The 24498-nt window shown below is 40.5% G+C and overlaps 1 protein-coding gene across 3 annotated transcripts; it reads right to left on the reverse strand.

Moving 5' to 3' along the window:
• Positions 1-648: 648 nt before the first annotated feature.
• Positions 649-24487, reverse strand: LOC127055453 (protein zyg-11 homolog B-like). 3 transcript variants are annotated; one of them, XM_050962424.1, is made up of 14 exons: positions 23680-24487; positions 17218-17383; positions 14906-15660; positions 13409-13549; positions 12242-12418; positions 9630-9694; positions 8384-8483; positions 8239-8292; positions 7860-8021; positions 7732-7779; positions 6898-7095; positions 6740-6801; positions 4118-4215; positions 649-1993 (listed from the first exon to the last, which is right to left on the reverse strand). In XM_050962424.1, the coding sequence occupies exons 2-14, from the start codon at positions 17228-17230 to the stop codon at positions 1803-1805; spliced, it is 2064 nt and encodes a 687-aa protein (XP_050818381.1). In that variant the 5' UTR covers positions 17231-17383; positions 23680-24487; the 3' UTR covers positions 649-1802. The 3 variants fall into 3 exon arrangements, with proteins under 3 accessions (XP_050818381.1, XP_050818380.1, XP_050818382.1); XM_050962423.1 differs by lacking the exon at positions 23680-24487 and adding an exon at positions 18226-18402; XM_050962425.1 differs by lacking the exon at positions 23680-24487 and adding an exon at positions 17936-18128.
• Positions 24488-24498: the final 11 nt, after the last annotated feature.

The following is a 24498-nucleotide window of genomic DNA, read 5'->3' on the forward strand; positions in this document are numbered from 1 at the left end:
ACTAGAAATATAGTGTACACGTCACTAAATTCTAGAAGTCCGAGACAAGAGCTGGAATACATAGTTAATAATAGGCAACTAGCTACAAGGCTTTAAAAAAAAAAACAGTTCACAAATTGATAGTTCCCTGGTTCCGAGCTAGGTGTTTGAAACTGCTACAGTAGCTTCTAGGAGCAGATCTCTGGAATTTTAAAAACTGGTCCCCCAAATAAGTTTGTTTAAAGACTTAACAAGTGAAAGACTTCAATAATTTAAATTAAACCAGTTAAAGAGTGCCCTATAGTACTAGTGCTGCATTACTTAGATTTCTAACAATCTGAAAACGAAAGTTGACTCAACTGAAATATAAACAGTGAGACAAGTAAATCTGATAAAATTCATTTAACTACCTTAGGTAAAGATAAACATGTAAAACATCCAGCATCCCCATGTAAGTGTGATGGATTTTTACTGCACTTTAATGTGAGTTTAGAAAAAAAGGGAGGGGTGGGGGGAATGAGTTGATTAAGGGAAGAGAAACCACACTGGAATTTCCCAGTACTCAGACAGTGCAGAGCAACCTCTCAGGGGCCCTCACTCACATCTTCTTTCCAGAAAGAAGACACTTATGGAACACTGAAACAATAGAACCCTGAATTCATGGCACCATTTACTTCAACAATTACACTTTAATCAAGACACTTGCATGTTGCACAGTCTCCATTTCTTTCAACAGAACTCCAATTTCCATACATGTGTAAATGCTGTTCTTAGACCTATTTTTTATATTTTATTGTATGAAAACTTAAAAAAGCCTTTGGAAGACTCCCATTATAGTTGTTTTAAATTTACAGTTTCATAGCAATTAGATTTACACAGAATGTTGATGATATTTTGGACTATAATTCTTTGGAGATATAATTCACTGCACAACACAGTCAAATTCTACACTCCCATGACCTGTACTTCACTCCCACTACAGTCAGTGGGAAAGTGTGTGCACTGCTAAAGACAGAATTTGGAAACACTCAAGCAACCATTAGTCTGCCTGTAAGGAGACCAAATATTCTGGGTACTGTATTAGAAACAGGTAATCTCAGGTACTTTGTTACCCACTGAGTTTCAGTTTGGTTTTGGGGTTTTTTTGGTGGGCATGCAGAAGCTCTCTACTCCTAACTTTTGATTAATTTTTAAAGTTTTTCCTGCCTATTCCTACTGCATACCTCTAGTGGAGCTGATCCAGTTATTCTTTTCTACACCACAAAGCATTTCAAACATTGTTGATGCGACATGAAAAGACTAGGATAGTGGTCCAGTGTTGGCAAGACTAGAAAAGGGACACAGCTTACAAGTGACTTTGAAGACTCAGTTGGGGATGGCCCTTGGCACACTTTGGTCACAGTGAGAAGTGAGCACGAAGACTTGAGTGTAAAAATGCTGACTTGCAAGCACATACCATTCTGTTCGAGCCCTGCCTGACAAACCAAATGGGAGCAGTTTCCAAACAGTAACTGAAGGGGGTGAAGGGCCGTTTTTTAACTGTATTTAGGTAACTGAGGATGCAGGTAAGAATCTACACACCTACCTGCATCTTTAGGCACCTAAATACCTTTAAAAATCTATCCCAAAGCCTCATGTCCCGCCTCAAAAGTCAAGTCACATAACGAGCCATTCCTAGAGGACTCGCTGTACAAGCCCTCCTCAGTGCAAGCAGCAGTAATCTTATAGGAATGCCCATCTTAAGCAGTGATCAATAGTACCAGATACTCTCAGTACAGTTAGTGAAGGATTATAACAAAGAAAAATTAGAGTTTTATCTACAGCTATCCATTGGATTTGCTTTGTGGCTTCTTTAAATATTTAGGTCTCCCATAGTACATCATGTGTGTCTCTACAGCATCTAGTATCTCACTGTTGATTCGCAGGACAGCTGGATCAGTCTGATTGTTTTCTTTGATGTCATATAAGTGCTGCAAGCCACCTTCTTCAATTAGCATGCTACAGTACCGGGCAGCTGAAATGAGAGAGAGAGAGAGAGAGAGAGAGAAAGTGCATCTTTATTAGGGACTTTGCTAAGAGAGTGTCAAAATGACAACTTACATTAGGAGAAAAATTAAAGTGTTAACTAATTCAGTTATGCTGCCTCTGACTTCAGCCAATATTTAGACTACATAATTAGTGATGCAGTTAAATTGACATGCATAATATTAGATAAGATTTTAAATAGCACTCAGCATTGGATTGGTTGTTCCCATTTATGAGGACATCAATGAGGGCAGAATAATGCTAATGCCAAGTGCTTTTGGAAATACCATCCTTAGAGTAATAAAATTGTTAAGTATAGAGGGGAGGGTCAACATTTCCCAGATATAGTTAAATGAACTGGAACAGGATTTGAAATCAAACTAGTTTATTAAAAACTGAGTTATAAACAGGCTACTAATTTGACACTGACTTTAGTGTACGCATATGCAGATTGGCTGACTATACAATGTAAAGCTCTTTAAAGCCACCCAGTGATCACACATGGGTCTAATTATTTGATGTACATTACATAAATGATTTTGTAGTCCATAATACTCTTTATTAATTTATAAACTACTACAGACCACTTCACTCCACACTGTTAGAGCCACCCCTGCGGTGGAATATGGCATACAGCCATGCTACGCAATAGTTTAGGGCAGGAAGAGGTGTGGATTACAGCATCCACCCTGACACTGTAGGAAATAGTAGGGAAAACCCTATTCTGAAGAGGACTACAGCGTTTTTAAAAAAGATCAGAACTTCGGTTTTAAAAAGTTTCCTCTGAAACACAGTACCTCCAACAGAACGGTGCCACGGACACCATGTTGGGGAACTGGCTCAATAGCAGCTCCAATTATACCCTCTCTTTCAACTCACTTCAACCCCTACAGCATAATGTAGGCACAGATCCCACCTCATATATCCTGAGAACAAGTATTCCGATATTACCCTGCTTTACAGTAGAAACTTGGTGTATCTGCCAAATGTTATAATAATTTCCAAACACTTAGGATATCAAAATGAACACAACCCAAGTACTTTTGGGAACTGCTCCCTTACATAGAAATATTCCTCATAAAAATTGCCATTTAGTTTGATGGTTTGGAAAACACCTTAGGAAATGCTCAGGAGCAGAACAGTAAAGTCCCAAAAGCAATGGGGTGAGTAAGGATGAGACATCCATCAACTCTCACACACATGTACACATTAACATAAAAAAACCAAGCAGCAATGAGACATGTTAGTTACAATACATCTGTAAACTCTATGGGATTGTTTTTTCAATTTAAAGAGAATACATTGTTTGCAGAATTGCATTACTTACTCATGAGTAAGGCTGTGAGTCTGTCACGGATTCCGTGACTTTTGGGACCTCCATGACTTCTGCAGCCTGCAGATGTGCCTGACAGCAAGTCTGCCTGGGGGCCAGCCTCACCGGTCCCCCGCCAGTGGCGGTGGTCCTGGGCTGCCCCCTGACAGCAGTGACAGCGGCAATCCCAGCAGGCTCCTGCTGGCAGTCTCGGGCCACCCCCTGACAGTAGGGGCAGCAGCAGTCCTGGCAGGCCCCTGACAGTGGTCCTGGGCCGCTCCCCACCCCTGAGCTCCAGCGGGCGCCCAGGAACCAGCCCTCCACCCCCAGCACCAGTGGGCACCCTGAAGCCAGCCCCCCCACCCCCTCAGCAGGCACCCCCAGATTTAGTCAGGGGTATATAGTAAAAGAAAGGGACAGGTCACAGGCCCGTGAATTTTTGTTTATTGCCCATGACCCATCCATGACTTTACTAAAAATACCTGTGACTAAAACGTAGCCTTACTCATGAGATTTATATAAAAGACAAATTCATCCTGACCAGCCATTTTATTTACTACCCTATTGTTGCCAAACACAGATCAGTTTAAAAACCAAGGAACTGTATCTCAGCTTGTTACAATGTTTTGAGTCATTGAATGTAATGAGACTATTGTTTAATATCCAACATAATCCCTATATGAGTAAGAGGTCAGCAAAGAATGACTTAAACTTTGATGTACTTATCCAACAGGCTTATGAGTGAACATGAGAACCATCCAATTTCATATTAAAAGATTAAACTGTAAGTTGAATACATACGAGTTTTGCAGCAGACATGCTGCATAGCCCACACTGCCCACAGCTGAACCCCCGGTATCGTGAAGCAGTCAAGTAATGGATAGAAAGGATTCAAGGATCTATGGGTTAAAAAGAGAAATATATTTGGTGAAGTCATGGGGATACTGGATACCTTTATTTCAGAGTAACTATGCTGTCTCAACACATTAAGCTTTAGGTATTCTCATACACAGTGTTGGATTCTGCATTAAAACACCCAGGAAATACTCAAGTGTGGCAGTCAAAAAAGTGACTAAAGAGGGAGGCTGTGTATCAAAAGGGATAGGAAAGTACTACTGAAGATACTATAATACCATTATGGAAGTCAATGGTAGGCCCTCCTCTGGGATACTGTGGCTAGTTCTAGTCACTCTCTAATAGCAGCAGCAATAAAAGTATTTAATAAAGAATTATCTTCCAGAACTCATGGAGGATGGATGAGGACCCAGGGAATTACAGAACAGTCAGCCTAACTTTGACACCTGGAAAGATGCTGGAATTATTTATTAAACAATTGATTTGTAAGCACATAGAGAATAACAGGCTAAGAAGTAAACGCCAACATGGATTTGACAAGAACAAATTGTGCCAAACCAGTCTAATTTCCCTCTTTGGCATAATTTCTGGTGTTGCGGATGTGGGGAGAAAGCAGACATGATACATCTTGATTTTATAGTAAGGCTTTTGACACAGTCCCATGTGACAGTCTCATTAAAAAAACCCTAAGGAAATGTGATCCAGATGTGGTCTAAATGTGGTCACAGTTGCAAAAAAGCCTAATATTCTGGGCTGAATTAATGGAAGTGTCACACAGACTCAGACTTTAAGGCCAGAAGGGATCATCATGATCATCTAGTCTGACCTCCTGCAGGCCATAGAACCTCACCCACCCACTCCTGTAATAGACTTCTAAACTCTGGTTGAGTTACTGAAGTCTTCAAATCATGATGTGAAGACTGAGTTACAGAGAATGTAGGCTATATGTAGGACACAAGAGGTAACTGTCCTACTACACTTGGGACTAGTGAGGCCTCAGCTGCAGTAGTGTGTCCAGTTTTAGGCACCACACTTCAGAAAGATACGGACTATTTGAACAATGTCAAGAGAAGAGCAACAAAAATGATGTATGGTTTAGAAAATCTGATCTGTGAGGAAAGGTTAAAAAAACTGGACATACTTAGTCTTGAGAAAAGAAGACAGAGGAGGGACCTGATAAGTCTTCAGATATGTTAAAGGCTGTTATAATGATATATGGAGATATACCTATCTCATAGAACTGGAAGGGATCCTGAAAGGTCATCAAGTCCAGCTCCCTGCCCTCACTAGCAGGACCAAGTACGGATTTTTGCCCCAGATCCCTAAGTGGCCCCCTTAAGGATTGAACTCACAACCCTGGGTTTAGCAGACCAATGCTCAAACCCCTGAGCTATCCGGTGATCAATTGTTCTCCATGTCCATGAAGGTAGGACAAGTAGTAATGGACTTAATCTATAGTAAAGGAGATTTAGGTTAGATAGGAAAAACTTGGATAGTTCAAGCTCCAGAATAGACTTTCAAGGGAGGCTGTAGAATCCCCATCATTGGAGGTCTTTAAGAACAGATTAGACAAACACCTGTCGGGGGTGGTCTAGTTTACTTGGTCTTGCCTCAGTACAGGGGGCTGGACTAGATGACCTCTCAAGGTCCCTTCTAGCCCTACACTTATATGATTCTGTAAATAGGTAATAAGTGATGAAAGGCATGGAAAGCCTTCCATACGGAAAGAGATTGGGATTGTTTAGTTTAGATTGTAGATGAACAAGAAGGGATAGAGATATATAAAATAATTAATGGCATATGGGGGTAAAAATCACATTCCCATTTATACTCTAAGGAAAAAAAGGGACAAAATTGAAAAACATTACGTTTCATACTAATTCAAGGAAAATTTTAAAAACACCTCCACAAGAGTTACCTATGGAACTCATTCATGAGAGGCCAACGCCTTGGCAGGATTTATAAAGCTTTAAGACAGCCATATAGCTAATGGGAACATCCACAACTACATTAGGTTGTGGTGGAGGTTTTATTATTTCAAAAAGAGAAAGCCACATGCTTCAGGATTTAAGCCAATTTCTAACTGACAGAAGTTAGGCAAAAGCGTCCTTTAACAGCCCAATTCTATAAATTTTCAGCTATGGGGTATCTTGCAACTTCCCCTGAAACATCTGGTAGTAATGGACACTCTCACAGACAGGATACTACACTATAAGCCACCAGTGTAATGCAGCATAGCAATTTATATGCTCCTAAACAAAAAAGCCTTGGGATGTTGAAGTCATAGGTGCAGGACCCAAATCTGGTTCCTGTGAATGGTGTGTGTTATTTTTGCTGGTTAGAACTACCTAGAACAGTATTTCAGCAGGCTCCAAAATGGCTTTTCTTCGCTACATTCCCTGCTCAAACATGTCCAAGAGATCTGCTACACAAGCAGTGTTCCATAAAGGAGAACATTTAGGATGATGAGGCTGGCGGCGGCGGCAGCAGCAGAAACACAGTAAGTACACAAATGTCAGAAACAGTAAAAGAGTTAATATTGTCAAGACATTATTCTAAATTCATTACCTGTAGGCAACCAATGCTACCATCTTACATTTTGGTGTTGGCCACTTCAAAATGGTTGAATGCTGTAAAGATACAAAACTAATTATTATAATATTTACAGTAAACAGCACAAGCACTCTACTAGAATATAGCTAGGGTATCAGTTTTAGCCAGCGTACCAGTTGTTCAATCAGAGATTTTCTTTGGGTTTGACTCAGTGTCCAGGCCTGCTCTCCTCTAGATAGTAAATTAGCAATAATCCCAGCTGAAAAGAAACTGACTTCTATCTCAGCACTACACAATAATTCACTGAGGCAGTCTACGAAGTCCTTCCACATTAGTTTAGACTGAAGTTCTCTCACTTCTGCTACATTGTTCTGTAAGACAGAATAGGTGAAAAAAATCAGTGTGCACAAGATAAGCAGCATATACAACGTTCGTAAGCATTATAAGTAAATAAATTTCTTCTGAAGGACGATGGGCCTTATACCTCCCATTTTCTATAACATAGTTGATACTCTGAAAGCTTCAATACCTAAAAACCAAACTGAAGCAAATAAAACCACCCACCACCAAACCCTGACCTACAGTTCATATTTTGTTACATTACTTAATTTTGAGTCCAATCCAGAATTTAACAAGAGGTTTGCCATCGAGTTCAGCAGGAGCAGAACTGGACCTTTATCTTCTTTTGGGTACTTGTACTCATTTCACTTGCTCCCCTAACCTCTGCGGAAGTACTGAAGGAAATGCTTTGACTGCTGAATGGTTATTTCTATTTTAATCCATGCACTGTAAACTGTTTTTCAGAAAATCATCAGTGTAATGTAAAAATGATGCTGAGATGAGTGTCTAAGGATATAAACTGATACTTTTAAATTGCAAGGGAGAAAATCTCTTTTTACTAAAAGAAGTTAACATGCCCTCCAGGTATTTCCTAACTGAAAGTTAAATAGAAACAAGTAATAGAATACTAATGATTATTTTAAAACAGAACTTGATTTTGATCTTACCAGAAGGCCAAGAACTTTATGTTGTATAGCTGAATCAGATGGAAAACACTGTCAAGACAAACAAAGGTCATCATTAAATAAAGTTTTGATGTATGCTAGCAATCGACCACAGTCAGTCACACTCTCACCTCTAAGACTCTCATGAAGAGTTCTAACCCTTGGTTGTCAATGAAGTGCCTACAGGTGGTAGCGGATTCATCAGTGAGATTCCAAAGTGCACTCAGAGTAAACATGAAAGTAGTATCTACTTCATTCAAATTTGTTTTCTGTTCAACTATTTCAAGAAGTTCCTGTAAAGGAAAAGCAAAAAATAAGGTTTTAGATTTTGGCTTTGATTCTCATTGCAGACATTAGTAATAATTCATATTGATATTGTGAAAGCACCAAAAGACCTTAAGCCTCATCATGCTCTGTGCTGTACAAATGTGGGTTGCTCAGAACTGAGTCATTTCTCTCATGATGTTGGTTTAATATCTGGAGATAAAGAATGTCACATGTGCAACTCACCCCCACAACGATGTAGAGCTCTGCACTGAGTTGTGCTGTTTGCTCAGATGAAAGCTGCAAGTCAATAATGTTACATGAGTATCTGAAATATCTGTTGAAAATTAGGAAACAGAAGTTTGAACATTTCCAAATTTAAGTCTCATACCTTCAAAGCTAGAATAGAGCTTATATTCACTGCCATCCTTTGCATATTTTGATTTTCATGGTTACACAGCCACTGCATAACAAGTTTGGCAGCTTCAAACCTAGATTATGACAGCAGAGTGTAAGTTATACAAAACTTAAATTTCATCTTGCATCTCAGACTCTAGGGTTCTCATATCAACCTCTGGAAACTGAAGGAAACATGCTTAGTTTCCAAAGGATACAAAAGCACAAGCCTGGTTGTTGCATATCCTCTCCTTACCCCCGAAAATGGGCAATAACAAAGACTAATTTATAGCAGCCTTTGATCAGGCCACAAGAAAGATGCTAACAGGGATCCAAGAGTTTTAAAAGGTTATCTAAAAAATGACTAAGTGAGCAACAGTAAATAACTCATTATTAATGCATGAGTGATGTCTTTTGTTACTAACAGAACTGCCACCAAACCCCCTCTCCACATCTGAAGAAAGGTTTCCCTTTCTTCCTGTCAGAGTAAAGAATCCTCCACTCATACCTTCTGCTTCCGTCACCCATTCCTCCCTCCAGGCAGTCAATTCCCAATGTCATCAATAGAGTGACAAGGTGGGTGAAGTAATATCTTTTATTTGACCAACTTCTGCTGGTGAGAGACGCAAGCTTTGGAGCTACACAGAGCTCTTCTTCAGAGAGACACGAGGAAGAGCTCTGTGTAGCTCGAAAGCTGGTCTCTCTCACCAACAGCTGTTCCAATACAAGATATTACCTCACTCACTGTCTAATATCTTGGGACCTCCCCGGCTACCACAACGTCATCAATAGTGTATTAATACCATTGCCAGATAAGAAAGAACACTGAAGTCATATACAAGGCAACTGCCTTTCCCTCTAGCAGATGAACACATCCAGGGAAATAGAAACCGTGACGTGTCGGCCCTTCCAAAGTCAACAGGAATTTTGCCATTGACGTCAATTGGGCCAAGATTTTACTGCTAGTCTGATCTCCCACCAGCTTTGTACAAATATAACACCATCTGCTTCAGTGGAGTTACTTGCAGTTTATGAGTCTATAAGCAAGAATTAGGCCTTAGGAAGCGAACCAAAAATTTCTGAATGACAATTCAGAAGACTAGTTAATTGAGGGTCCACAAAAGAAAGTTTAAAGATGAAAGTTATGATTAAAAAAAAGAAAATCAGAAAAAAGAAAATTTGTTCCAAATATTTGACATGCTGCTTGACATCCTATTTCAATGTATTGGGTTGCCACTTACCTGTTAAATGGAACATCTTGAAGGATCCTGACACTAGATAGTAGGAGGAGGCAATTCTTCTGCAGCTGTGGTTTTGTTTTTTTTTTGGTGGGGGGGGGGGAGAAGAAGATTTTATGAAGTTACAGAAGCGCGCTCTCGTATTTTATTTTATAATAATTTTGCAGTTCACTAATCATTAGGGAACCCTGTATTGTATTATTAGACACAAATAATTAAACAAGCAGAGGATGGAATTGAGATACCATAAACAAAATCTTAAACAATGTAAAGGCTCCTGAATGCAATCCCCCCTAGAATGTATGATATTAATAAATCCAGTTTTGTTCCTTCCTTAACTTTATCGTACAAGGAGGTTTTTGGAAAGGGGAAGATGTTAAATTTTATGTTGCTGTGAGATTCTTTAAATTCATATTCAAAGTTGTCTAAGAATTGGACCTCTTTGTAAAATCTCATTCCAAGTCCTCACTACCAGCCTTAACCTCTCCTCAAGGGTATCAGCTGTATGAATTCAGTGTTGCAAGAAAGGCAGACTGTTACCATCCCACAAGATTACAGTTGGCTGTATCACAGCTTTGGATCTAAAGCATTTCCTTAACAGCCTTTGCTATCAGCCCAGACTGGATTCAAGAAAAGCACATGAATATTGCTGCCACTAACCATTACTTAGTTTAGGGTGTGCTATCTCATAATAATGTAAAAGGGGCATATGAGATCAGATCAATTATCCAGCTAGCCCAGTATCCTGTCTTCTGACAGTGGCCAATGCCAGCAGCTTCAAAGAGACAACAGAAAACACAATTATTGAGTGATCCATCCCCTTTCATCCAGTTCCAGCTTTTGGCAGTCAGAGCTTTAGGGCAACCCAGAGAATGAGGTTGTGACCATGCCCATCTTGGCTAATAGCCAGTGATGGACTTATCCTCCATGGACTTATCTAATTCTTTTTTAACCCAATCAGACTTTTGAGTTTCACAATGTAACCCCTGCCAATGAGTTCCATTGGTTGACAGTGTGTTATGTGAAGAAGTACTTCCATTTGTTTGTTTTAAAACTACTGCCTATTAATTCATTGGTTATGTGAAAGGGTAAATAATTCCCTGTTCAAACCATATATAGACTTCTACCATATCCCCTCTTAGTCATCAAGATGGACAGTCTAAATCTTTTAAATCTCTCCTCATACAGAAGCTGTTTCATACCTGTAATAATTTTGTTGCCCTTTTTCACATCTAATATCTTTTTTTTGAGATGGAGCAACCAGAACTGCACACAGTACTCAAGGTGCGGGTGTGCCACAGATTTATATAATGGCATTATGATATTTGCTCTCTTATTAGCTAGCCCTTTCCTAATGGAGGCTAGTATTGTTAGCTTTTTCGACTTATGAGAGGATAGGAGTAAGTGGGAGATCTCAGCCACCACCAATTCAGTTACCCACACAGAAAGCAGAACTCATCAGTCCTCGATGTGGAATTGCAAATATTGGAATTGCTATTTCTTCTTCCTGAACAGAAATTAAAGAAATCTAATTGCTGTGGAGAAAGTAATGACTGAATTTGGGCCAGACTAATTTCACCTGCTTGCTGAAAGACAAGCTTCTAATAATTCTCTTTAAGTTATGAAAATACTAAAATGCATCTGAGGCCTCATGACAGCAAGAATACTGCAACTCTCTTTATATAGCAAGAGAGATTTCTACATTGTACAGAGGACAGCTAGCTTGAAAGGTAACTTCAATTAGTGAATATCTACTAATTATACCCATTTCCAGTAAAGTCCTTAAAATGTCTGTCACTGCTTCAGTATTTCCCTAGCTGTGAATGATGCCGATGTCTCAGTGAGAATTGAGATTTTAGTTATACTTCCCAGAGGAAGACAACTCTGATGTAACTCCACATTTGATTGCACAGGAAAAGCAGGAGACTTTCAGTGGTGATGCAAGCAGAGTTTGTTGTTGTTTGGTCTTCTTTACAATTCAGGAGTAATTTTAGGGCACTTCACCACTTACACCAATTCACAAATATTGGTTAAGAATAGGACATGCTTTATAACACATCTGTCAGTCTCCTGACTTTCCCAGGAGTCCAGCCTGCATTTCCTGTACGTTCATACAATCAGGATGACGGCTTTCTATGTATTTCAGACAACTTATTCTCAATTTATTCTTCTGTGTAATTAAGTGTACTCATTGTACTATATTAAGTGACATATAAGAAGTCTGCTAATATAGAGCAAAGATGAAACATGACAAGGCAAGATTAACACTGTAGAGGAATCGGAATGTTAAAATTAATGGCATACATAATTTATAATTAGTAAAACAAAAAAGAAAATTGTTAAGCTGCATGAGAGTAGAGAGCGCACCAGTCATCCAACCTTAGTGTTGGCCTCTACTGATGCAAAGCAGAAGGGAGAAATTAGGGGAAAACCCCACAGATTCTACAAATCTGGTCTTTTCTGCTAATCGTGGCATTTCATTTGATTTGAACAAAACATCAGTACATCAATACCAACGAAGCCTTCTCAGAGCAGAAACATACTTGTTCTGTCTTTATATTATAGCCCTCCTTGTTAGGAGAAGCGAATTAAAATTGTGCTCCCTGCCCTTTTACCTGTTGCTGTTCAGGAAAGTTTTCCACGGCTTTGAGTAGTAAATGGATCACATCGGATAGCAGACGAACAGGCATGCCAGCAGACAGACCCTGTCTAGTTAAGTTAAGAGAACACGCACTAGCAGTTAACTGCACTGCCAAGTCCAAGGGGTGATTTCTCATTCCAACAATCACAAGCTGAAATAGAAGTTATGTTCACATAATAAGACCTCATATTTCTAATTTTGTAAGACAGTCACAATACTGTACAAGTTATGATGCACTTCTAATTATGATTACTGAATAGTTATTAACCAAATGCAACAAGTATACCCAGAAGTGCACCCTCTTAGTAGCGCAGTAGGATTGTAATGGCGATCATCAATTTTATTCTGCAATCATATCACCTAGATAAGGGTGTGAGTTCTTCTCCATTCCATGATATGTCCTACTATCTGCAGGATGTGAAAGGACAGTGACCTCAAACTAAATTTGCAGGGAGATGGAAGTGATATTATTGTGAACAGGGGGCACACCTGGGGAAGAGGCAAGATCTATGACTGCACCTGATGGCATCTGACCTCCAACAGCCAATGGAGAATGAGTACTGGGAATGGCAAGAGGGCAGTCCTTCACTGCTTCTCCAGGACACCTAAGAAGTGGCTGGGAATGTCTTCTGTGATCCTTGATTAACCATAAAATTGCACCAGATGCAGACCTAGTTAGTCCCACCCATACTTTCATAGCGAACATGCTGGACTAGTCAACATGTTCTACCTAGAATTGACTGCAAAAGCTACAGCCATTCCATCACGATCCAGTCAGAATCCTAAAGGGAGGAAACAAAAAGCATGCCTTCATCAACTCCCCATTTAAATCCAAATCCATTTAAGGGTATTGGCCCTAATCTCTAAAACTCAGGAAGTGAGAAGCATGAACTCTCCCCAGATCCATCTCTTCTTTTGTTACGTGCTGTGATAGTTATGATCAACAGGAAAGGAGATTACAGCACCCGGGTTACTCCTGCAAGTGTACTTCTGAAATAGCCTCACTCAGCATACTAGCTAACTCCAGGGAAGGGAGAAGAGTCTGTGATGTGTACCTGATGAGTTACGGATTTTTACACACACACACCCCTAAATACAACAAATATGTTGATATTTACTCTCACCAGCAATTCATTTTTACCTTTAAGATTTCAGGCTTAGTTATTCTCATAAAACACGTCTGGGTGAAGAGACGAAAGAAAGCCTCCTTCACAAAGTATGACCGCTCACTGTAACGCTTCAGAGCTTCAGAAATCTGAATCTCATTTGCTCCTCCCGATACCTGGGGCACAAAATAGTTAATACACTGAAGTTTAATTGGAAAATTTCATGTTTCCTTTGAAAAGTTGGATCTTTTGAAACTATGCAAATAATTTAGTCTTGTCCAAAACCATTCAAAATATGATGTTACAATGAGCAAGCTGTCATCTAGTTATAACAGGAGTGGGCAAACTTTTTGGCTTAAGGGCCACATCTGGGTCTGGAGTGCGGGAGGGGGCTCCAGGCTGGGGCAGGGGGTTGAGGTGCGGGCGGGTGAGGGCTCTGGTTGGGGGTGCGGGCTGTGGGGTGCATGAGGATGCTCCGGGCTAGGAATCAGAAGTTTGGAAGGTGGGAGAGGGATCAGGGCTGGGGCAGGGGGTTGGGGCACAGGCTCCGGGCACTGCTTACCTCAAGCAGTTCCTGAAGCAGCGACATGTCCCCCCTCTGGCTCCTACGCGGAGGCGAGGCACTGGCCAGGCTGCTTCGCACGCTGCCCCATCTGCAGGCAACGCCCCTGCAGTTCCCAGCCAATGGGAGCTGCAGAGTCGGCGCTTAGGGCAGGGGCAGTGTATAGAATCCCTGGCTACCCCTACACATAGGAGCCAGAGGGGGGATATGCCACTGCTTCTGGGAGCTGTGCAGAGCCCAGCTTCCAGGAGCTGCCCAGTGGGAGCTTGAAGTCTGGATTAAAAGATCTGATGGGCTGTGGTCTGCCCACCCGAGCTATAATATAACTCACATGTAGTAATATAAGAACATACTTAGAAAATTCTCCAGAAATATTCTTTGCATTGTGACAGCGCCTTCTGTTCAAAGATCTCAATCCTGAGCTCTGTCCAGGCTCTGCCCAGAGCCATGGAAATAGTTCAAATACAACACAGCAGTTTGTTAGTGCTCCATATGAAGGATAAATGCATCTAGGCAAGACCACTAAACAAAACTGCTCTCACATCAACTCAGTTGTCTGTCTCAATTCACTTTTTTGCTCATTTTAACTTTGGGCACAGAACAGAGCTGGACAAACACTAGTAATGTTAGTCTACAACTTCTTTTGTCTTTTTCATTGAAGTAATAAATTTTATTTTAATTTTTTTTTCCATTCCCAATATTCAACAAGTTCAACTGTTAACTGCACAAACTGTTTTGACCCTTACTAGATTTATTCTCAAAGTTGCTTTCATTAGGATAGGATTAGTCAGAGAGAAGTAGGGCAAAGAAGAGTTAAACAACATCTCTTTGCTCCTCTCCCTGAACTCTTTTTTCCCCTACTGGAAGTAGGATTCAGAGTTCCTAGCTCTACTTCCTACACAACACAGTAGATCACACTTCCTTTTGCATGCAATGTGTTTTTTTTTGTTTTTTTTTTTAAAACGCAAACCTTCAAGTTTCCTTCTCCCGAAAGGAATTCAGAGTAGCCGGCATCAGTAGCAAGTAGTCCCACAAACTGCATTGCAGGTCGCTGTTTGACAAATGCTTCTACAGCTTCATCAGTAATGTATTTACTGCCAGAAATGTCCAAAGACACTAGGTGAGGTAGGATGTCTTTCTGCTCTAGTAAAGAGACAGGTATGTCAGATGTAAACTGCTGATCATCCGAAATATCAAGATGGTTCAAATACTTTAGTTGTCTTATGACATCCAAGACTTGGGGCGTAGTCATTGTTAAACACTTCAAGTAGTGCATAGAGAGAGACTTAAGTCGATCCTTGCAGGCGAGAAGTGGAGTTATGTCAGTAACAGAAGTGTTGGATATATCCAAACTTTCCAGCCTTGGAAGTGAAGCAATCTCCACTAAATCCTCATTGTGGAAGCGAACATTGGTAATGCTCAAAGCACGAAGACCAGACAATTGATTGAAGCACCTTTCATATGGATTTGTCAGGGAAAGTCTTAATGAGTCCAGCACAAGGCACTGAAGATTTTGCTGGATCCACTTATTGCTACCAAGTCCACTTACAATATCTGCAATAGAAATGTCTGCATTCATCCCTGTAGCATCAAGTTCTATCAGCTTATGATGGCAGAAAGCTTTTCTGAAAGATAGTGCAGATATTTTTGCTTTCCGGATGCAAGCTTGTTTCAAGCGTATTTGGTTACCTCGGAAAATGCCCACAGTTCCATCATTCAGCAGCTCTATTGGGAAACAGCAATAAGTGTGTTACAGCAGACGGCAATGTAATGGAACTATAGAAAGTGCTCCTATTTCATCCCTCATGTTCAGTATACTTTAGCCAGGAGGCATACTCATACATGAGAAAATTGCAAGGATTATTCTTAGAAGGTAAGGAAACAATCTATGAGCAGGAAACTGAGAAGAATAAATGGATTTTGAAAGGAGATGTTTCTCCTTCCTCATGTTTTGAATCCTCAAAAAGGCTTATGGCAGTGAACTGATAAAGTGTTATAGCCTTCCTCACAATAAAAACACATATTATATCCTGAACATGTATGCGGCAAGGAATACATTCTTTTACACTGGATACAGGGTACCTCACCTTTGTGGGCTTGGTGGAAACGCTGTTACTAAACCCTCTATTCTGACTAAAAATCTTCATTATGTTCTATACTGTTCATTATACAACGAGTATTTGAGAGTAAAAACATACTATAACTTGAAGTACAAACTCCTTGATGCTCTATTTTCATGTTAAATGGTAGATTTATACACACACACACACACACACACACTGCTATTCTAGCTTGTTAGAGAACTAACAGAACCGTAAAAATTCCCCCTTAAAGGTCACGACTGTGTGCTTGTGAGAAGAGCAAGAGAAGGGGAAAAGAATAAGTTAATAGTCTTTTAGCTGTCCCTTAAATTCAAGCATCCACTGGCGGTTAGCTTTTCAATCACATCTTTTCAAGCGCTCCTTTACAAATACAGCATATATAGATTTAACCCTATACTTATATCCTAGTAAATCAGGACACCATTTCTACATACTCTACAGGAAAACAGATTATGGATACAGTCAGGACTATGTTAAAAGATGTGAGAATTATCAAGCATGGTACATCATTTTAAAATGGTCATGTTAAAATGATCAGGCAGCATTTAAACGCACAAGCCTCAATTATTTGTGAAAAGGTGGGAAAGTTTTGCCCATCACTAGCTGAAATAAAAAAGAAAGCAAGATTTAAAGAGATTAAATGGGTCATATTTCTAACTTGTGATGCCAGCGAGATGTTTTATTGTCTACTCCCACACACACACCCATGCCCTGCCTTTCCCAGACTTTTCACCAGAACTTCACGAAGTCCAAGATGGAACCAAAATAAATATTGTTAACTAATATTTTAAAATAAATTTCCACCCTTCTCACATTTTTGAGGTGAGCAGAGGAGGCACACTAAAATCTGGGGGTAGGTGACCATAAATTGGGGGAAATTTTGGTTGCCTTCAAATTTAGATAATTCCAATTTAAGAAAAGTAGAAGAGAAAATGTAAAAGTAGAAACAAGATGCAATCAATTCAAGAGAAATGACTTTGGGGACAAGGTAAAGAGAACAAACTTTCTGAAGGTGGTGGTGATCAGATTTCCAAAGATGAAATATGAGATGGAAAAGAATGTTTGAGTGGTATTACTCCAAGATTTCAGATGTTAAAAATACAACTCAAATGACTGAAGTGTCCGACATCCAGCTTTTCCACCAGACCTACGCTTGCTGATCCTAAGACAGTTGTCTTACCATGAAATGCCATAGTCTGCAGCAATCGATCAGCTACTTCTTGGGGAAGTCTTTCAGATTCTTTCAGGCATAGTGTTCCATCTTGTCTCTCAGTACAAAACTTCTCTAGGTCAGCAGTCAGCGCTTTCAAAGAGATGTCAAGTAAAGAGTATGGAGATGCCTCAGCCTGTTGTGAGCAAATAAAAATCCTGCACACATTAATAAATTGTACTCAAATTACAACTAACCAAAATACTTTCACAATGATTAATTCAGGTTAAAGCAAAGTATTCCTGCCCCACTACCTACTTGATATAGCTCAATACATATCACAATTAGGCAGCTTACAGAGATTGAGACAGCAACTTATTATGGCAGACCTACTTCAAGGAACCGAATCTGTAAGCCCTCCACACCTTGACATCAATAGAAATTTTATGAAAAGGACCTGCGGGCTCAGACTCTAAACTGAAAATTATCTTCCTGCGTAGCCATGAAAGCATCCAGTTAGGAGTAGTTTATGATTGTGGATGCTCCTCCAGATAAGTTGTCAGACAGAATAAACTGCATATTAATACAGGCCAGACATCCTCATTCCACTCCTATTTCAAACGCATCGTTCTCCCACCCCGAACAGCCCACTTTAACTGAGTTTTGTTTGATGTTAATGTGTCGCGTGCACAAGTCAGGATTTAAAGGGGCGGCTACCACGGCCACACGTGTAACAACTCAAACTCACCCCACACTTTAGCAGAGTCAAGTGCTGCTTTTGTTAAAGGGCGGTAATCAGGGCGGGTGTTTTATTTCAACTACACCTCAGACTCTCTGGGGCCCGATTCCCAGCAGAGGAGTTTGATCCAGAAGAAACGGACCAGCCTTGACTCCAGCGATTCTCAGGCACGTTCATGCTCCGGAGCCCTCGACAGAGCGACCCCGCGGGGATCCCTGCCCCACGCTCCCCTCAGAGGCGGGACACAGACACACGCCCCCCTCCCGCAGCGCCCCCCAGGCTCCGGGGCAGCCCCGCACCTGGACAGCGGGGCAGTCGCTGCAGATGGGCGGCGGCGGCCGCTGCCGGTTCTGGACGTGCAGGAACCGCACCATGGCGGGCGGGCGGCCGGGCGGGCGGGAGACCCCCGCGCGCGAGGGGCTCGGGCCTGCGCAGCAGAGACACTCCCCTCGCCCTCTCCGCGCCGCCTTCTCTGCCTCGCTGCCGGGAACGCCGGGAGCCCAGCCCCGCCACAGCGCAGGCGCAGCCCGCTCGCTTCCGGGGCATGGCGGGCCGAGCTCGGGCCAGGGAACACGAGCGAGCTCCGAGCTATGGATGGGGCGAACCCAGAGCGGCCCCTGGATGTTCACAGCGCCCCCGCCCGCCGTGCGATGCAGGAGCTCGCCTCGTCCTTGCCCTGCCCTTCCCCGGCCTAGGCGATTCAGGGCCTTCCTCGGGGAGGAAGCAGCAGCCGGTTTATCGCCCGGCGGCCCCCCGGTTCCTGTCTGGTCGCTTACAGACGCGCACACAATCGCTGCGGGGAGGTGTCTCGTCTTAGCTCTGTTACGAGAGGATGAGGGATAATTTCAAACCCATAACGTCAGATTGTGCTAAAACAGACCGTCCAAGCCTGGTCACTTCAGATTTCTTTCCTCGTGATTGCTGGTTTTACAAACGAATCAGCTCAATAGAGCTAACGCTCGTGATTTTGTCACGAGGCGCATAATTATTCTTTTCCTTAAAACTGCCCCAGCTCCTAGAACCAAGTGGGTACGTGATGATTTCAACCTTTAGTGTAAAAGAAAAGTAAGTTTTCAGCCTGGGTGACTGTGGAGAAAGCTTAACAATGTGACCTTAGCGCCCCTAAGGGCTCAAAAAGAAGGTAAAATTTTTTTTACATAATCTTATGATTTTTAAAGCTCCGCTCATGTTTCTAGAGAGTTTGACTCATGATTTTTTAACATACTGGGAGCTCAATTTAAAATATAGTTTTATAACTTCTAAATCTACAAGTGAAGGTGGATTCATCCCTTCCTGTACACGTAGCATCGGCCCTGTAAAAAGATTTTACAGATCAAATTATGCCCTTTGACTCTGATGCATCCTCATTGCCTTGAGGATGCTTGGACCGCTACAAATAAATAGCACTTCCTAAACAATTCTGCTAATAAAGCACAAGGGAATAGAATTCAGCTCACTCTACCTTAGCTGTGGCAAGGCTGGAGGGCTAAATAGGAGTAAAAAGAAGAAAAGCTTTATCTAGTCACTTTGTGCTGATAAAGTCTGATTACACACAAACAGTAGATGTAGGAGGCTCAATTCTCCTACTTTGACTGGTGTAAAACAAAAGGTTACTATGAGCCCTTAGAGTTAAAGATTTACAAAAAGGTAAAACTCCATTATAAAGAAGTAGAATCAAATCCACTGAGTATGAAATACATTATCAGCATAGCAGAACAGAGCCACACTTTAAATAAGCATATCTTTGGGCACCAGCCTAAAAGCTAAATATTTTGGGCATCTGGGAAGGGCATATAGGAAAACCACACAATCTAGCGCAGTGGTAGTTCTCAAATTTATTTGATGGGGTCTCCTCTTCTTCATGTCATCACTTTTCATAGCAGATAACACCCCATTGCCACTCTTACTTCTACGCTGCTTCTGCCGCTGCCACCCCGCGGCTGACAGCCAGAGCCCCACCACCTCCAAGTGAGGGATTGAGGGCAAGGGGGGAGCTCGAGCAGCAGGGCTCCAATTGTCCTCATCTCCCAGCTGTGCAAAGCTTTTCAGCACAAGCCCCAACCACCCAGGGTTGACAGCCAGAGCTTTTAAAAAACCAACCAACCCACCCTACAGAGCTTGGACCTCCCTTGACACATTCCTGCTCCTCCCTTGGAAGCCGCCTCCAAGTTTGAGAACAAAGTGATCTAGATCAGGGGTAGGCAACCTATGGCACACATGCCAAAGGCAGTACACAAGCTGATTTTCAGTGGCACTCACGCTGCCTAGGTCCTGGCTACTGACATTTTAATTTAAGTGTAAATGAAGCTTCTTAAACATTTTAAAAACCTTATTTACTTTACATACATCAATAGTTTAGTTATGTATTATGGTCTCTTTCTATAAGTCTTTCTAAAAATGTTAAAATGTATTACTGGCACACAAAACCTTAAATTAGAGTGAATAAATGAAGACTTGGCACAGCAGTTCTGAAATGTTGCCAACCTCTGATCTAGAGCATATAGTTATTGTACTTCCAAACATTGCAACAATTGTTTGTTTTAGGCTTTTATGGCATCAGTCCCCAGGACAGAGGATAAACCAACACATTCAAGTTTAAAATTCATACTAATGTCATCTAAATAACTTTATGAAAATTGAATACCATCTGAAATTAGGCTTGACTTTGCTGTCACCCTAAGGTAAGTGAGTAGCCCCTCTGAAATCAGTATGCCTATCAATGTACAAAGCTACTGTGAGATTAGAATCAGGCCCAAATTGAGGAATACTGAAAAAGACTCAGTTCATCCTTCTTTAGGCATCAGTGAAGGTCACTAATTTTGAGTGTGCAGGAGGTTGTCCTTCTAAACCATTTCCACTGTATCAGAGCAGTTCTTCATTCAGTCTTCCACCAGTTGAGTCTCTGTACAGAAGCTGAAGTTTAAAGTTATTTAGTACAAACTGCAGTGGCTTTTGGTAATGGAGAAACTGTGGTGGAAGTTGTTCTGAGACCACAAAATTCTTTTCACAAAGGCCACAGAGCCAGCCACCATACATAGCAATCAAAGTACTGCTATCAACCACACAAGTCAAGCTGTGAAAGGCTGGCTATATGTCCCATTTCCAAATACAAACCATCCACTGGGCTTACTCTGTTCATTAGTATTTGTAAAGTATCTGTTTCTTAAACTGTATCAATTACTTCCTCCCCCCATCTCCTTTCCATATACTATTTTATATATTACTAAATTAATGTAAATTTAGGAATGCAACAATGAGAACAAAAGAAACGTGTTTTCATTTCTGCTTTAACTGGTTTTAAGGAAGTTGGAAACTGAGCAATCTCCCGCTGACCATTTAGATACTTCATTGTTCCTAAGAAAACATGGAAAGAACGTTTACAGAAAGTTTTACTTATCTAGAACCATTTTCCTGAAGAATCACATTTAGTGAAATCAGAAAAAAAAAATAATCACAAAAGCTCTGCAAAAGAGAAACATTAGTTAAAATTCCCCCTACTGAAAGAAATGGGTCAGGTAGCCCATTTCTGGTCTACTCCAAAGATCTGACAGTGATTACTACTCTGTTAATGGAAACAAAAAAGTTGTTGCCTCACATCATAAACTAAGATTGTAATGCACTTGGTTTTTCATTTTAAAACAGCCACACTGACAAAGGGAAATAAGTGTTTTGCTACATTCATAGATGGTAGCAGCTTGTACATCATTTTACTAGTAAATAGTAGTACACCTTTAAACAGATATATAGTCGTTTTGTACAGACTTGTTTTGGCTCAATACAGCCTCTCTCATTTCTGTCAAACAGCATATTCATTATTCTAAAAGAAAAAAATATGTACACACACATTTGTTTAGACGAAGCCTATAGTTAACATACAACATTAACACCCAAATAAAACACTGGTTAGAAATTTATGTTACAATCCATATACAGCACGCCCCACTCATCTGGACCCTGTGGGGAAATAGTATTTTGTGTCTGGATAATTGAAAGTATTTTAAAAACACAACCATTACATTTACTGAACAATTTGTCACATTTTACAGAACTATGCTGCTGTATCACAGTTTAAACAGAAGAAAGGCGCATGATATTTTACACATAGCATGTAGTTAAAAAAAAACCTATTTTCTGTTTAAAAGGCTATAGTATATGTAGGGAAACACTTATGGTTTCTTGGCAAATCTTGCCTAAGCTTTTGTGCAAGTAAGTAGTGTTGTTCTACTCTTTTCACTGTCCAACAGAATGCATGCTGCAATCTTGTTCCCCTTTCTTCAGAAATTCACACCATTCTTGTGGCATAAGGACTTGTTGCTCTGTGACTTTGCCCATTACCATAAGCCACCTGCTAACGCAAATACCAGATTTTGCCAATAAAAATAATCACCTTTGTTCATAATTTGAATGAGAACCCAATTTTCCACAAATTAATTCAGATACAATAACCATCTGTGCTGCCAATCCCTATGGTTTGGTTTTTTTGTCAGCAATCCATCAGTGGATTTAGCACACTGTCATTTCAGTAAGATTGTGCTATATGGCAACAATATATTTGCTTTGCAAAAAGGTAACAAAAAACTAAACAGAAGGGCTTTGTAACAGGTTATCTGTGAAGAAGTTAAGTGGTCTCCTCCTTTTTAAATACCACTGACAGTCATTTCTCATTGCCTAACTTTGATCCAATAATTTAAGAAAGCTTAAGAAGGAATGAATGGCATCATATAAAGACACGCCTAAATGTACAAAAGAACTAGGAGTACTTGTGGCACCTTAGAGACTAACATTTATTTGGGCATAGGCTTTCGTGGGCTAAAACCCACTTCACCGGATACATGCAGTGGAAAATACAGTAGGAACGAACACACACACACGAAAAATGGGTGTTGCCATACCAATTGATTAGCCTCATTAAAGTTAAGGTGGGCTATTATCAGCAGGAGGAAAAAAACGTTTGTAGTGATAATCAGATGGCCCATTTCAAACAGTTGACAAGACTAAGATGTGAGTAACAGTAGGAGAAAAATTAGTATACGGAAATAGTTTTTACTTTGCGTAATGACTCATCCACTCTTCAGTCTTTATTCAAGCCTAATTTAATGATGAGTTTGCAATTTAATTCAAGTTCATGTTCTCTGTGTGTGTATATACATCTTTCTACTGTATTTGCCACTGAATGCATCCGATGAAGTGGGTTTTAGTCCACGAAAGCTTATGCCCAAATAAATTTGTTGGTCTCTAAGGTGCAACAAGTACTCCTCGTTCTTTTTGCTGATACTAACACAGCTACCACTCTAAAACCTGACTAAATATACATCATTCATTCAATGAATATTAAAGAAAGTTCTCCTATATGACTCAACTCTGAATGAAGACAGATCTGACACCATTCCCACATGAAACAATTTTCCGGTTTAAGTATATTTAATCTTGAAAATTACAGTAGTTGGTAAGCATTGCCCAGGTAACATTCTGAAATTGCTTCAGAAAGCTTTTAGGGAGAAAACTGCAATTAAAAGGTTACCTCTGTCTGTATACAATCCTAACAGCCCAGAACTGTCACAAAGCACTAAGCCCAGCTGAAATACTGACAGCAAGGGAAAAGCCATGGAAATGATCATAGGCATGGCTAAAGATGTTTTTTAAAACACAGCTCTTTGCATTCTACTCCTCAACTTAAACTTAGACATTTCAAAAAGAACAAACCAACATAAAACCTTACACACAATAGTGACAGAAAATAAGTTTTGACTCACCAGTGATCGGAACTCCAGGCAGATTTTGGCCCAGGAGTTTCACAGGCTAAGCAAAGTAAAGGTATAGCACAAGCTGTATCATTTAATTTAAAACATGTACAGCAGAATATTTAAGTTATATAACTTTCAAAACCTTTTAAAAATAGTTAGAAAGCCTCATCTCACATGCTAGCATTTATCCCTGACGCTTACTCTAAGTATAACTATCACCTTCCCATCACAGCAGTTTCAGAATATTATGAAATCCAATTAAATAGGCAGACATGCTAATGATTTGTCCTTTAGCTTCTAATCACGGGTACTTAAAACAGTTGAATGCTGTCAGCTAAACCAGAACTGGTTCCTCTATTAGAAGGAACGTATATTTTGGAAAACAAGTTTTTGTTTTGTTTTACGAACATAGTTTATAAACTGATAAAACATCTGTACTGGAATAAGGAGCCACTTCCTCATGCACAATCAGTCTTTGGGCAAAAAACCCAGTTTCACTATTCTTTAGATCTGCTTGAACGACTTACTTGTAAGTCGTCTCATTTAATTTCAGTCAAGGTAACCTCAGTAGTTCATACATTTACAGAAACATTTAAGTTAGAGTAACGGCATTAACAGATCATTCATTCATAATATGGCAAATATCACAAGTGAAATAGACATCTTAGTGTTGTAGTCACCTCTACAATCCATATACCATCAGACACTTCTGAAGAGTAGCCTGGAATGGGCTATTGTAAAGACCATGAAAGACTGCATTACTGGCAACTCTGTGTGGTTGCACTATGCTTGTTCATTAATCTCATGAAGTGGTGCCCCAGTTTCCAT

Source organism: Gopherus flavomarginatus, chromosome 7 (genome assembly GCF_025201925.1).
Source record: "Gopherus flavomarginatus isolate rGopFla2 chromosome 7, rGopFla2.mat.asm, whole genome shotgun sequence".
NCBI lineage: Eukaryota > Metazoa > Chordata > Testudines > Testudinidae > Gopherus > Gopherus flavomarginatus.